Raw genomic sequence first — 16,264 nt, forward strand, 5'->3', positions numbered from 1 at the left:
GCGAACCTGCTGTCCAAAAATCAGCCCGATCCAACGTTTAACGAATGCGCAATCGATGTTTTTGTGACTGGTTTAACAAAATCGGGAATATGGTTACTCTTCTCTTTTCTCTTTTGGTGGTTGTCTTTCCGATCAAAATAGTCTCTCTCTTCTTTATAGTAGATCCCAAAATCAACCAAATTTTTTTGATACCATGTTAACAATGAAAAGAGGAAGAAGAGAGACAACCACTCTAGGGTTTCATAACATAAAATGAATTAAACTTAAGTTAATAGGGTTACAATGAATATATATACAAAAGAATAGAAATGTCTAAAATACCTTTACTACTAATATATAATAACATTATCTAACACTTTTAAGGCTAACATTGGTGACCGAATAACAGAACTTTTCCCTGCAATTGCTAAAAGAGAGCCATTTGCAATTTTAATTTTGTGGTTACCTACACAAGGACTATAAGAAGAAAACAGACTCGACTCCCCAGTCATTTGATCAGTAGCGACATAATCAACAATTCAAGTATGGCTGGGAGTGACACTAAGTAGAATAGTATTTGAAAAATTACCTATTTGAGCTATAGAGCAAGAATGAGTTTGAGGCTCAAGGAGTTTATACAATGGATCTAACTGTTCCTTGGTGAAAGGAGATGAGCTTGAAGGAGACTGCTTCTCTTGATCAGAGGTACCAGCTTGGAGGGCATGACCTTCATTTTCTCCTTTTTTCTTCCAATATAGAGGTTTTCCATGGAGCTTCCAACATGTATCACGGTGTGCCATGAACATTTGCAATGTTCGCACCATGGTTTCTTGTCATCTCTCTTCCCGTCTTCATTCTTAGTGACTAGGGCAGAGCTTTCAACCTCAACAATAGAAGATGACTTACCCATCATAACACCTTGTTTCGCCTCTTCTCTTCTAACTTCTGAGAACGTTTCCCGAAGTTATGGTAATAGAATATTTCCCAATATTCTACATCGGACTTCATCAAGCCACTTATTAAGTTAAACCAAGAACATGAATACTCGGTCGTTCTCATATCTTTTAAGAAACAAAACATTGTCCTCACAGCACTTCCAATGATCATCATAGCAAAGATTCAATTCTTGCCATAGTGTCATCAACTTATTATAATAGGTAGTGACATCTCTATCTCCTTGTTTGGCATGCCACAATCGTGATTTGAGATCAGAAATTTGAGAAGAATTATGAATATCAAAATATGTTTGACAGCCTCCCGAACTTCCTTCGCAGTAGGCAAAAACATAAAAGGTTTTTTAATCGTTGATTCCGTATTACTAAGCAGCCAAGCAATAATAACAGCGTTCTCAAATTTCCAAAACCTGTAATTCGGATAAGTTGTGGCAGGCATTTGCACCTCTCCTGTGAGGAAACCATATTTTCCCTTACCGTCTAGTATTAATCTTGCAATTTGAGACCATTCGACATAATTTTTTCCATTGAGTTTCTAGATTTCAACCTTGAGGGCATTAGAAGTTCCCTCATGGCCAAAAAAATTGGAAAAATCATTGTTAGATAAACCATTTCAGCTGCCACTGCCACCTGGGCCGCTGCCACTACCTAAACCAATATTGTCAGTGTTGTTGACTACTTCTAATTTTTCACCCAAATCATCGTCGCTGCTGCCGCCGCCGCTACCCATAAGGGTCGCCTTCCATTGGGTATTGTGTGCCATTAGGTAGATAAAAAACAGGTTGGGTCAACCCTTTAGCTCAGTTGGTGAGCGTGTGGCTGTTAACACAAGGTCTTTAGAGCCCCAAACCCCACTGGGTTATGGAACCCTAACCAAAAGCTCTTGATACCATGAAGAAAGTAAAAGGTAAAATACTTTCATATTTTACTACTACAGTCCTAGGGAAAAAAATTTACAATAGTAATACTAAGTAATAATGACAGAATCGTAAAATTAAAATAAACAGAATAATATAAAATAAAAGAGAATCAAATCTAATTTTCCTTAATTCTTCAACAATTTAATTAGAAAGTGAGTATTCAACAAAGAGTGTCAGATTGAATACTCTTCAAAATATTTTTGCCTCATAAGAAAATTCTAACTAAGCATGGAAAGCCCTTTTGTTAAGTTTATATCAAATCGGAATGCATCATATCAATTTTCTTTTTGAAAATTATTAACATGTTGCCTAAGAACTTTTGACGCATGTGCTTGCTATTATTTATACAAAGTTTATGCAGTACAGCATATAAATCTTTCAATAATGGTACTTACATAAATGAGTTTCTAGCATCTCAGTTAATATCTAGAATATACAAGTAATTCTTTGCTTTCAAAGGGCCAGTATTTTCTAAAAAAAAATAATCCCTCTAATCAAAATTCTACTTACAGGTTGACTATTATAACAATAATCAAAATGAATATACATGTTTAGAATTACTGATCCGCAGCATCAGTATGAGGTAATAGTTTAGCAGCAGCTGTAGATCCATAATAAATAAAATTTATTGCTTTCTGGAACCTTTCACCATTGTTACCTTGCACTACATATTTTGTATAGACAAATAAAAAACAAGAGAGAAATTAAAATTGCTATCAAGTACTCGTAATGGTAATGAATATAAAACATATGAACAGCTTATTATATGCAAAGATAAGGCAGAGTTTTTCTAAGACCATATATTATATATGCACTATGAATAATGTATTATATAACCAAACATGTACTATACTTGACCAATGAAGCATAGAAACATAAAAAAAATAAAAAAAGAAAAAAAATTGTAGAGCTCTAAGAAACTAACCATGAAGAACCTTGAGCTGTTGTGCATTTTGAACAATGTGCGCAGTAAGCACTGCTAGATTTTTTGTAGTTGTGATTTAATAGGTATTCCACGTTTCAAAAGAGATCTATAAGCTGAACTTCTTGACCATTCATCGATTTCACTAGCACGTAGAACAGGCAGAGGATGTGACAGTTGGCTTGTTTGAGCGTTCCTAATAAACAGAAAAAGTTCAGCTTGTAATAGAAAAGTTGCAATTCAACTTTATAGTGGTGCCAGCAGACAGAGCTTACTACAAACCTTATGTACCATCCGACAGGGCTGGAGGCAGCTTTTTCGTAAGAGCGAGCTTGTTCCAGGAATGCGTCAACGTTTAGTTGATCGGCCAAAGATGGGCATCCACCAGCTAATTTCATGAGGACAGAGACGACAACCTTTTGTAGGGTTTGGAAATGAATATTTTATAATTAAACCAACAAATCATACAGAAGTTCTAATTAAACCAATGTATCTATAGATAAATTATGAATATTGACATTAGCATACTCTAGGGTCTTGAGCAACAAGAAGAGCTGCACGATCACAAGTTAACTCAGCTGCTCGAAGCCAGCGCAATATCTGCTCTTCCAGAGTCCTAGCTATCATACCTCCAATGCCTGAAACGAATGGACTCAAGGTTTAACAAGTTGAAACAGCTACAGTTGGATATAAATGCATTATCAAAATAAGCAACTTTTTCAAAGATGAAAGAAAGGATCGAGAATAATGATAATGGCATTATAGATAAATCTTTATGGTCATTATGTGGTAAGAGACTAAGAGTGTCATTGATTTCATCCCCAGCTCAGTTCATAGGAGTCAGCCAAAGACTGTTTCTCGGACTTTGAATATCCAACATAGTTAAAAACTTCACCATAATATGTAACATATAATCATAGGTTAGGGTCATTTCCATATCTTACACACATTATTAAAAACTTCACCATATCTTCTTACACACACATTATTAAAACCTGAAAAATGCTCCATATCACCTACCAGGCACCGTATAGGCTCCAAGGGTTAGAATATTTGCATATGTAAGCCACACACCATGATCACATTTTAGGTGACCCAACTCATGAGCCAAAACAGCCTGTTAAAAGTAAACTGCTTGCAAGTCAATAGTATTTTGGGACCAGAACAATGAATACCATAACGAAACGGTTTGACTAACAAATTAATAAGGAAAACTGGAAGTGAAGAATGTATTTTTCATGTAAATTTTTATTGCTTGTTTACCATAAGAATTGGGAGAAAACATCTTGGATGCTATACAAGTTAAGAAATCGGGTTGGAAATTAAAAAAAAAAAAAAAAAAAGCTACAAAATAAATTAGAACCTGCAACTCTTCTCTTGTCAGTAGCTCCACTAGGCTAGTATGAATAACAACAAATGGTCGTTTACCACTTATAGCTAATGTATATGCATTTGGCACAGGACTTTGACGAACATATAGATCAGGGGCAGGAACATTTAATATTTCTGCAGCTTCCGCCATTAAGTGATGAAGATCAGAAAGCTGATACCACATTAAGACAACAGTAGTTACTTCAATGAGGAGATATTAGGTGACATAAACACAGCAGTATTTTTATTTGTTGGCATAATTTACGTCACATTGTTCAATGCAGTGGAAATTACAGAAATGGTAAAGGTGAAGTAGAGATACTTAACAGCTTTCATATGTTTAATCAAAGCCACCATTACCAAGTTGGTAACAAGTAGAGGAACAAGTTAATTTACACATGCACAATTTGTATATTGAAGTAGATACGTAATGGGATGAACACTTATTCTTCATTTATGAAGGAAAAAAATAAATAAATGGAACTCACACACATTATTTTAGAGCTTTACCAGCATGCCTTCTTTTTTTATAGAACATATACTGTTTACACGGAGATATCTAAACTTTTCTGTAAATGTAAATGCATGCACATTTTATCATGAACATATCATTATCCCTTTCCATATTGTAACAGTGGATTTTAACAAAAACACAGCACTTCCACTAAGAGATGAGTACTATTCAATGCAGGTACATTTTTATTCATTATGTTACATGTATGCTATTTCTTTGTTGATCACACCTTGAAGAAATTATATTTTACTGACATTTAAGGATACCTGATTTTTGGAGACAAGGACAGATGTCCCTATGTTCTCAAGGAGCATGACCTGCTCAGTTACAGTTCCTGCAACTCATAAAGGGAAACATGTCATATAGCAACCTGAGTAACTGGATCAAAAGCTATGTATGTGAAAGTGTGGATATATATACAACAACAACAACGATAAAGTGATTTTCAAAGTAGGATCTGAAAGCATGCACATAAGCAGCAAAAATTCACAGTTAGTGCACATCAGTGGTGTCTTCAGCCAGATGTCCAGCTGAACAATTCAGATGAACACATACACAACTTTTTATAAATGGAAAAGAATAACCAAAGTACAATCGTGCACAGAACAACATCTTGCGCATCTACTTAAATATAGCACATACAACTTGCATGATCCGTAAAACAGTATGAAATAGTATATCCCATATAGGGGTTGCATTTGATTATTAACATGGAATTCATATTTTCTATATAAGACTTGCAAGTTTTATTTCTTAAAATATTGAATAGAAGTGGTATTTCCCATGTATAACTCACACAATTTCAATAAATATTTCTGCACTTGTATTGGTCTAATAATTTTGGGATGGGATTACCCCATCCTCATAAAAAGACCTGTATAAAGTTTGTCTCGTGACAACGTCTTCTTGACGAAATTCCTTTTTACCTAGAGGAGATGGAAATTTTTCAGCAATGATACTTGTACTGTTGTACAAAACTTGGAAACATCTTTGCTATTAGTAAAATATAAATAAGTTATCTGCGTTGCCCCTGGTGTCGACTTCACATTAAATTTGTTTCCCGTTACATGTGCTGAGCATGGATTCTCTCAATATAGTTCTTGCATAAGCTCAATGTATTCCGACTTGAGTGTACTAAGTCAATAGAGGATTGAAACGTCATTAATTCCTATTAAATAAATGCTATTCATTTGTGAGGTGTGTATTACACGCCAATATACTTTATTGGCCTAGTGCATGTAAATTTGGCTACACTGGTGTCTAAGAATATGTTAACTCTTCGTTTTGCATGCCAGTCATATTTCCCCCATTACTCAAAGTTTTACAATCAAATATCGAATACAGGCAGTCCTTCCTATCTCCAACTTACAATATTTAGTAAATATATTTTCATGACTGTGATTGTGGTCGTGACTTCAAGATCTTTGATGTCTCTACGCGTCTACAATGGCAGCCGCATCAGCCATATTTAACCGTAATTTTCTTAATAAAACCTTGCTTACACACATCAATCATGAAATTAACTCATCCTTCTAAAACAGCTTCTTATTTGAAAGATTTTCTAATAACAAAGCAAAACCAAAATTAAAGAAGACACAATTCCACTATTAGCGTCAACAAGAGAAACAGCTTTAAACTCATGTTATCATGAAAATAACTTAATCAAGTCATCAACTATTTGCTAAAGTTCAAAGGTAAACTGCATCTTTTTTCAATACCTAGAAGAGTTTTTCCCACTTCATTTAATCCGGGGATCGCTCTCAGCATCAACGTATTCTGTAGACGGAAAACAAATTCAAATAACAAAGCACTAGTGCTCCGGAATGTGCAAAATATCTACAAAGCGTTGACACAGACACATACATCGAAAATGATACTGTCACATAAAAAATGTAATAATTTATAAAAATGAAAGTGATGGAATATAACTACATGTGCTGACACATCAAACACCCGGCACACCATTAGTGCTCCCGAAAAAACAAAAATCTACGAAACATTGGCATTGAACACAATACTGGCACATAAACAACATAATAATTTATGAAAATGTAAGTGATGGATTATAACTATGTGTACCAACACTCAAATACCAGACACACTTGTGCTACAAATACATAAACTACACGAGGGAAAACATGAACTAAATATTCAACAGTTCAGGTTAGAAACTTTCAATTCCAAAAAGATGTTGCTAATGTTGCATCAAAACTAAGGGTATATTTGGATCGATAGTAGAAGATGGAATTATGGAATAACATCCACTTTTTTAAAATCTAAGTGTATCTTTGGTATCAAGGTTAGTTTGCCAGAATGACATTGAACCACCGTGAGTTTAAACCATGATTCTAACAAACTCACCACCATGATTCTTGCAAATTCACCATGATACCAAACATGCACTAGTTAGATCATTTCATTTCCTTTCACTTCAATCTATATTATACTATCGATCCAAACATATCCTCTTAGTTTTTGTTTTGAAGTTTAGGAGGGGAGGGGGCATTGGGAGGGGAGGTGTTAGGACCTTAAAAATTGGATTCCTAACAAAGAACAGTTTTTTTAAGAACTAGGAGAGAAATCTCTCTTCCAAGGGTTTCCTCTTCACAATAGAGAATACTCTACTCACAACTACAAAATATTCAAAGCTATCTCTCTAACATCCCTATCTATGCAAATAGTCTAGTAACAACCTCAACTAACTATTATTATTAACTAATTCTACTCATCTATGTCCTAACAAGAGGGGTTTGGGGTTCTATTTTTCTTCATTATACAAAATCTCTCTAATTTGGAGAACTAACAAAATGTATCGGACTAGGGTTTTGGAGGGCTTAGATAAATTTCTCAACTCTTTTCTATGTTATTATAATACTCTAAAAATTAAAAATATATTCATCATACATATTCTCCTATCATTCTTTACAAAATTATTCTCTCAAATAAGGTGAAATGTTTCTCCATATTTCTCTTTCTTTTCCTTCCCCTCCCCTCCAAACTCCCGCCTAAGAAACGCGAAATCGGAGCAAAACCTGTTTATCAAGAGGATGACGAAAATCATCAGCATCGAGGTCACGAAAGGCTAAAGCAGAACCAGCTCTACAAACAGGCAAACCGAATTTTTTATTCTTCTGAACCGTCACGAACCGGAGCCCTGAACCGCCACCGAACCTGAATATGTCCGAAGCAGAAGCAGAAGCAACGAAACTGAGTTGCTGAGAAGCAAAAGGCACGGAAGCCATCGAGTGGAAGAAGAAACTAACGGTGGTGGTTAGGTTGGGAAAGGTGTTTTAGTTTTTTGAGAAATGAAAGAGAGTGGGTGAAAATTGGGATGCGAAGTGTAGAGCATGATGATATTTTGGGGTTTGAATTGAAAGTTTGTTGGGATTGGGATTGTGGTTAACGTAAAGGAAGTGGCAACCACAACAGTTGCTCTATGGTCTGTGGTGTTTATTTCGCGCCACTTCGTTGTCTCTTGTGTTGACTTAATAATTAATTGGGCTGATTAATTAACAAGATGGGTAAAGTATATTTTAGTCTTTGCGGTAAGATATTGTAATTTTGGGAGTCATTTATTCAAAAATTTAAATTAGTTTTTAATTTTAAAAATAACTTTTATAAAATATAATTTATTATTATAAAAGATTTTTATATTGTTAAAATATTTTTTATTATTGTAATTTAAAAACTAAATCATAATATTTTACACATTTAAAATTTAAAATAGTAGTTTAATTTTAACAAAATCGAGATGTAATGATTCTTTTTTATAATCGTTTTTTAATAATTTTTAAAGTAATTAATTTTTTATTATAATTTAAAAAAGATTAAATAAAACTCTAAATGAAAAATTATTTAGAGTAATTTTTCATAAAGAATAACTTTTAACATCTTAAGAATCTTATTTAAGATTTCTAAGTAAGATAATTATTCATCGAAAAAGTTAAGTAAATTAATTTACAATGTATTGATAATCTGACACAATCAAAATTCAGTGGTAGTTTCTAAATTATTTATGTTTTCTTTTTATTTTGTATATGAACTTATTATGTTAAAAGATCTTTTTGATATAAAGTAAAATTATTAAATTTTATTTATATTTGAAAGATATTCGAGTATGGTCATCAACTTCTCGTATAGGTTATAGGCATTTTGTTTATGCTAATTGTTTGGGAGTTTATTCTCCACATTTAATTTTGTGTTGTTTATTTTTATTTTTTATTTTTTGGTTTTTTGTCTCTTTATTATATAAAAAAAGTATTAGTAATATATTCATTCTCTCTTATAAATACGTGTAACTAATTTTCAAAAGGGTGTTGTGGGGTGCATGATTTTCACCTGAAATATTTATATATAAATTATAAATGACTTTCATATTTTGAAAATAAAACACAAATATGACAAACTTTCTTATAAATGACTTGTTATTTTAATTTAAAATTTGTGTTTATGTATTTTTATATATATAATTCATAAAAATACATAAACACAAATTTTAAATTATATAGATTGACTAGAGTTGTCTATAATATTTGGACAATGTTTTCGAGTATGACCAGCTAACCGACATAGTCCGCATTTTCTAGACATTTTTTCAAAAAATTTAACAAATATATATATAATTCATTCATAAAAATCATCACATATTTTTAAAAAATTACGATAAAATTAATGTCGAAGGTGGTCTTCAGTACTACATTGTCGAGGTTTGCTCACACGTACAGGATTTTGACGACGCCTTGGTGCATCACAAGTTTGTTCTTCTTGATCTCCATCTTCTTGCTGTCGAGGATGTCTACGAGGAAGTGTTGTAGAATAACTACTTCCACCTTGAGTCCAATTGAATATTGGATTCAACAAAGTATATGCATTCTCAAAGCTTGGAATCTGAAAGCTTTATTGACACATATTATTAAGTAATTGGATAGCGGACTCAGGTGTATTATAACAAGTATTGAACGTGTTACACTATAATTCCTCTTCGATTGATGCAAAGCATAGTCGACGATTGTCTTCTTCATGTGTAATCTAAACTTGGATTATGCTTATCAATCCTTTGAATTTGATATGTCTTCTAATGAACCACCTAAGTTAGATGCATCTCTTGAGATTGGAATGAAGTTTAATAGCAAACCAGATTGTCAACTTGCAATTAAGCACTACCACATAAAACACTCACTTAATTATTGTGTAGTGCAATCTGATCAATACACGTATGTAATTAAATGCGTGAATCCACAATACTTGTTTAAGGCTTCACTAAGCCAAAAAAGTAAACAATGGGTGATTGGTCGTTTGAAGGGTCCCCACAATTTCACAAATTCCTCTATGTCACAGGATCATACCATGTTTGACTCTAACATCATATGCGAAAAGCATAAAGTCGCTTTTGAAAGTTGACTCATCAATTAAAGTGAATGTGACCATTGCATATTTTCGGGAACGATACAACTACACAATCACCTATAGAAAGGCATGGATGGCAAAGAACAAAGCTATCGAAACGATTTATGGGAACTGGAAAAAGTCTTACAATGACCTTCTAAGGTGGTTGTTGGCTATGCAAAAATTTCTTCCAGGAACTATTATGGAAATGAAAGTATCACCTGCATATTCTGATAATACTTTATTATAGGGTTCAAAAATTTTCAAACGACTACTATAGGCTTTCCCTCTGTGCATCTCTGGGTTCAAATTTTATAAACCATTTGTCTCAGTGGATGGAACTTGGTTGTATGACAAGTGCAAAGGGACTATGTTGCTAGCCATTGCACAGGATGGGAACAAAAATATAATTCCCATTGTTTATGCACTTGTGGAAGGTGAGACAGGGGGGTGCTTGGTGCTTTTTTTTTGAAAAATCTAAGAAGGTACGTCATACCTCAAGTCAACGTTTGTTTGATTTTAGATAGACACGAATCCATCAAAAGTGTTTATAATAATCCAAATAATGGTTGGCATGATCCTCTGTCAACACATGTGTACTGCATCCGACACATTGCACAAAATTTCATGAGAGAGTTCAAGGACAAGGAACTTCAAAGAAAACTTGTTTGTATGGGTAATGATCTAATTCTTCTTAGTATATTTTCCACTTATCACTTTATAATACTTGATAATTTTCACATCATTTATAACAGGATATGCATTAAGTGAGCCATCGTTCAAGATGGCAAATCCATAGGCTTTAAGATGGGTCAATAATATTCCTCCAAAACAATAGACTATGGCGTATTCTCAAGGTCGGCGATGAGGACACATGAAAACAGACATTTCCGAGTCAATCAACGTAGTGCTCAAGGGTATACGCAATCTCCCAATCATTGTTTTGGTACAATCAACATACTATAGATCGGAGTTTTATATGAAGAAATGGGACAACAATATCAAACATCATTAGCTTATGGTCGAGTATACACAGATGAATGCATGGACAAGATTAAATATGAAGTTGGTAAATCTAATACTTCACCAAGTCATGCAATTTGACCGAAATTATTATTCTTTCATGGTGCATGAAATAGTAAACCCAAGATAGGTGCGATCAATTGGTCATTTTGAAGTCAACCTTCAAAGCAAATGGTGTGATTGTGGAAAATTTAAGGCTATACACGTGCCTTGTTCACATGTCGTAGCTCCATGTTCGTACGCTCATCAAAACTATTTAGTGCATCTACCTGATGTGTACAAGATTGTTAATGTAATCAACATATACAAACAAGAGTTTCCACTTATACCCAATGAAGGATATTGGCCCACATATGAAAGTGAAACATTGTATCACAATCCTAAAATGCGGAGAATTAAAAAAGGTCGTCCAAATAGTACTCGTATTAGAACTGAAATGGACGCTAGAGAAAAAGTGTCAAGAAAATGCAGACTATGTCGGTAAACTGGTCATACTCGAAAACATTGTCCAAATATTATAGGGAACTCTAATCAATCCATGTAGTTTAAATTTTGTGTTTATGTCGTTTTATGACAATACTACAAGATTTGTTAGTAGGAAAGATAGAGTAGTGAGAAATTTGTATGGAGAAATAACACAACAAACTTGTGTGTGCCATAGAGAAGGCTATAGAGTTGAAAAATAAAAGAATTTGAATCATAAACAAAAACCTAAGTCAAAGTCTCGACGTGGTTGTGATGTTAGACGTCTGGTACACGTTGAAGCAAATAGTGGACAAAGGTACATCAAATATTTTAGTGAAGTTCATAACCATCCTTCGTAGATAAAGTGTTCACATATATGCTTCCTACACATCTAGATAAATGGGCGAGTATGACAAGTATCAGGAGAACATAATGAAGAACGTTAGCATGAACATTTGACACATTTATTGTTTGTTTGCTCATTAGGCAAGAAGTTATGTGTAACGCCCCAAATTTTTTGATCCAAAAATTACTTAAAAATATTAGTTTTCTTTTAGAAATAACTATAAATTTGTTTTTTTTGAAGTAGTTCATCATGTAATAATTTAAAGATGCGTCAGAAAATGACTTGATATTTTTTTTTGTAAAAGAATGTAATGCAATTTACTAAAATATTATTTATTCATTTATTTGCAAAATTAATATATCCAGATATTAGATCAATATTCACTTATGCTCCAAAATAAAATAAAGTCTCTTTAATTGAAATTCAAAATAAACAAGGTTGACTGAAATTAATTACATTCAATTATTTACCAGCAAATGAAATCTCACTTCCGCATTTCTATTAAAAGTCAATAATAAAAAGTAAATAACTTTACAATGTACGACAAAATTTTTAGTAATACAAAATATTATTTTTAAAGTAAATGTCTCATTTTCCCACGCGCGTGCACCAATCAAACATCATTCATACGACTTTTGATATCATTAGTACCTAAATATTGGTGTAAGGGGTCAGTTCATCCCACAACAAAATTAAACCAAATAATAAATTAACAACCATAAAATATAAATATAAAATCTTTTCGTAATAAAAGATTTTAAAAAAATTGATTCTTTAACAGTTCTTAAAGATGTATCAAAAGTCATAGAATATATCTAAATAAATCAAGTATCAATCGTATAGCAAATAATTAGATCAAGTCATGCATGCTCCTAAACATATATGATCCGGATATAACCAGCCACACAGGCGTCCACACAGAAGCCCCCCATACCAAGGGGAAAAAATTAACCCAGCCACACAGGCGTCCACAAAGATGCATATGATATGTCATGAAATGATAATGATGCTCAAAGATACATACCACCCCCCAATTAGATAATCACATAAATCACAAGCCACTTAGGCAACCACAAAGATAACAATATTAAAAATACAAATCCCCAACCACTTAGGCAACCACAAAGATAATATTTAGAACACAAATCACTAGCCACTTAGGCAACCACAAAGATAATAATATTTAAAATGCAAATCACCAACCACTTTGGCAACCACAAAGATAAAAATATTTAAAATACAAACCACCAACCAAACCACTTAGACAACCACATAGATAGAATATTCAAAACACAAATCACAAGCCACTTATGCAACCACAAAAATAATATTATTTAAAACACAAATCAAGGTTTGCCGCTAAACACATCACAAAAATCAACTTAATCATGTTATCATAATTAAAATTAAAACTTTACACCAATTCCCCCAAGACTCATATAGATTTCTTAAAAATCAAAACTTTGAAATGAAATAGCACAAAAATCGAAACTTTAAATTAAAGACATCCTAAAAAAATATTACTCATGAGATCATAATAAAAATCATAGCTTTATAATTAAGTACACATAAACAACACACAAATAATAACTTTACATCAAATATATGACATCAAACATATTACTCATGTTATAATAATAAAAATCGAAATTTATAATTAAGTTTATCAAAGCAAACATATTACTCATAAAAATAAAATATTATAGTTAAATTCTTTAAGGCAATTAAAAATCAATATTTTTCTTTTAAGACAACAAGTTTTATATCAATATCTTACAAACTATTAATTTAATATCTAGCCTAACATTGCATGGGGAAAAGCCCTTACCTTAGGCGCTTTCTTTCTTAACACCTCTAAATTTGCACGAGAAATAGCTCACGAGGCAGTAATGAATTCAACACCGATAGATATTGGAATTTACGACTCAGAAAATTATTTTGAGAGTGTACGAATGACAAATAGGTGTGACAACAAGATGCCTAATGGAAACGTATGAACATATAAGCTATTTACGTTGCACTATTACCATTGATTTCTTGTCTAAAATTGAAGTGCACTTAATTCCAACATTATACTACCAATAATTACTATTTCTTTAATTTTATTAGGTTGTTACAAAGCCAATTGAAATTTATGTGTATGAGTTAATTTGAATTAACTAATAGAGTTCACCAAATATTGAAGGGTGTCACACACTAATTTTAATTAAATAAATAAATTAGAGATTGTCACATCACCCTTTTAATTTTTTTATCTAATAGTTACGAAACCAAAAATTTCATAGAATTATTTTTGTAGACAATTATAATTTTAGTTTAAAAGAGATGAATGCATGAGATACAAAAAGGACAATAGTCTTTTTGTGTCATCTCTTAATCACAAAAAAAAACTTATAATTAAATTTATAATCTTCCTTTAAAAAATAAATTAAGGGTGTTTAAAATGAATTAATGCACATTATGTCAAGAAAACACCATGAATTGTCATAAAATCTTGTCATAAAGGAGAGTAAAAGAATGAGTCAAGTCACTAATTTTTGTTTTTATAGGATGGACCAAAAAAATTTTCAAAACACTTATACATAAAGGTTGGTTTCACTAACTCTATAATATCTCCTAAAATGAATACTTTTTTGGTCGCAAATAAAACTAACAAACGATATAACTTATATAAATTCTAATTTAATTAAATAATTCAACTAATATTTTATAAACTAAAATAAATCAAGCAAGACAAGAATACCACTCACACATAACAAAATAAAACAAACATATCTAACACATCAATTTCATGATTATCGAAATTAATCAAATAAAAAAATATCCATTTATGAAATAATGACATCATAAATAGTCCCCATGTAATTGTCACGTCAAAACAATTAAATAAAAAATGAAGATTATAATTATTTAAGTAGAATAGAGTGTGATAAAATTTAATTTAATTTATTTACACATAGAATAATTATTAATTTAATAATAGCAATTACTAAAAAGATACATATATAATATATATGAAAATTTTGGGGTGTTACATTATGAGAATGAAAGATTTTCATAACGAGACATGTATGACGAGCAATATAGGCAAAGGCATACTAATTTTTCAGATGTGAAATGTACATTTGATTTTCTAAATAAGTTGCCCATGAAAGATTGTATATTTTCTTAGAGACATACTATAGACGAAGGAGGAAGGTTGGAGCACCTATTTTGGATGAATGGTGTGGGACAAAAGGACTAGTTAGTTTTTAGGGATGTCTTGGCTTTGGATGCAACATATAAAAAAATAAATACTTGTGTCTAATTGTGGTTTTCTATGGTATAAATCACCACAATCAGAACATAGTATTTGCAACTCTTATTGTTGGAAACGAGACAAATGCCACATACGTTTAGTTGCTAGAACTGTAAGACACATAGTTTTAAATTCTAATTTATGTATTTTGCTGTATTTTGGTATTGAACTCTTAGGCTTTTTAGCCAAGTTATTGATATTTTGTGAGTCTAATTCTCAAAAATATCTTTTGATGCCCCGATTAAAATTATTCGTCGATAAATAAATTAGATTAAGTACGGTGAATCTTTTGTCGAAGAATAAATCATGTTACGAAGAATTTAATATGGGGCAGTTTTGTTAAAAATATCTCGGGTTGCTGAAAATTTTATCTGTCAATTGAGTTGCGACAAGAGTATATATTTTTATCAAAATAGTTTGAGAAGTGATGCGAGGTGATGTGGAAATGATGATTTTTTTTTTATAAATATCTAGATATTTAGATATTTGTTTGGTTATAAGTAATAGGCTAAATTACATTCGCGGTCCTTTAACTTAGTTTCAGGTTACGTTTTAGTCTTTTATATTTTTTTTCCCGAGTTGGTCCTTTATTTTAATTTTAAGTGACAATTTGATATTTTATGTTTTAAAATGTCAACAATGTTGTCCTTCTTTTTACAAAAATTCAAAAAAAATCATCAAATTTTTCAAATAAAACCCATAAATTTCATTATCATCTTCAATAAAATACAAATTTAATCAAATTCATAACTTAAATCTTGAAACAAACTCATATTTTCATTATTTATTTGATGTTGTTGGAGATGAAAATATGAGTGTATTTGAATATTTAAGTTATGGATTTGATAAAATTTGCATTATATTGAAGATGATTATTAATTTTATCGGTTTTGGTTGAAAATTTTGATGATTTTTTTAAATTTTTGTCTAAAAAAGGATAATATTGTTGAAATTTTAAAACATAAAATATCAAATTGTCACTTAAAATTAAAATAAAGGACCAACTCGAGAAAAAAAAAAGATAAAGGACTAAAACGTTACATGAAATTAAGTTAAGGGGCCACAAATGTAATTTAGCCTAAGTAATA

General features: G+C 31.7%; 1 protein-coding gene across 1 annotated transcript; it reads right to left on the reverse strand.

Moving 5' to 3' along the window:
• Positions 1–2,155: 2,155 nt before the first annotated feature.
• LOC101504453 (plastoglobule-localized metallopeptidase 48, chloroplastic) lies at positions 2,156–8,067 on the reverse strand. Its single transcript, XM_004513571.4, has 9 exons — positions 7,692–8,067; positions 6,378–6,435; positions 4,926–4,993; positions 4,138–4,317; positions 3,795–3,891; positions 3,303–3,412; positions 3,057–3,190; positions 2,778–2,970; positions 2,156–2,516 (listed from the first exon to the last, which is right to left on the reverse strand). Exons 1-8 carry the CDS (start codon positions 7,899–7,901, stop codon positions 2,832–2,834), a joined length of 996 nt encoding a protein of 331 aa, XP_004513628.1. The 5' UTR covers positions 7,902–8,067; the 3' UTR covers positions 2,156–2,516; positions 2,778–2,831.
• Positions 8,068–16,264: the final 8,197 nt, after the last annotated feature.

This window comes from Cicer arietinum, chromosome 3 (assembly GCF_000331145.2).
Source record: "Cicer arietinum cultivar CDC Frontier isolate Library 1 chromosome 3, Cicar.CDCFrontier_v2.0, whole genome shotgun sequence".
In the NCBI taxonomy this organism is placed as follows: domain Eukaryota; kingdom Viridiplantae; phylum Streptophyta; class Magnoliopsida; order Fabales; family Fabaceae; genus Cicer; species Cicer arietinum.

Bases quoted from the DNA above. Each gene is read 5' to 3' on its own strand.
- LOC101504453 (XM_004513571.4), bottom strand. From the start codon at position 7,901: ATGGCTTCCGTGCCTTTTGCTTCTCAGCAACTCAGTTTCGTTGCTTCT. The intron at 4,994-6,377 runs GTATTGAAAAAA...TATGAGTTGCAG, and splicing joins AGTGGGAAAAACTCTTCTAG to GAACTGTAACTGAGCAGGTC. The intron at 4,318-4,925 runs GTATCCTTAAAT...ATGTGGTATCAG, and splicing joins TCCTTGTCTCCAAAAATCAG to CTTTCTGATCTTCATCACTT.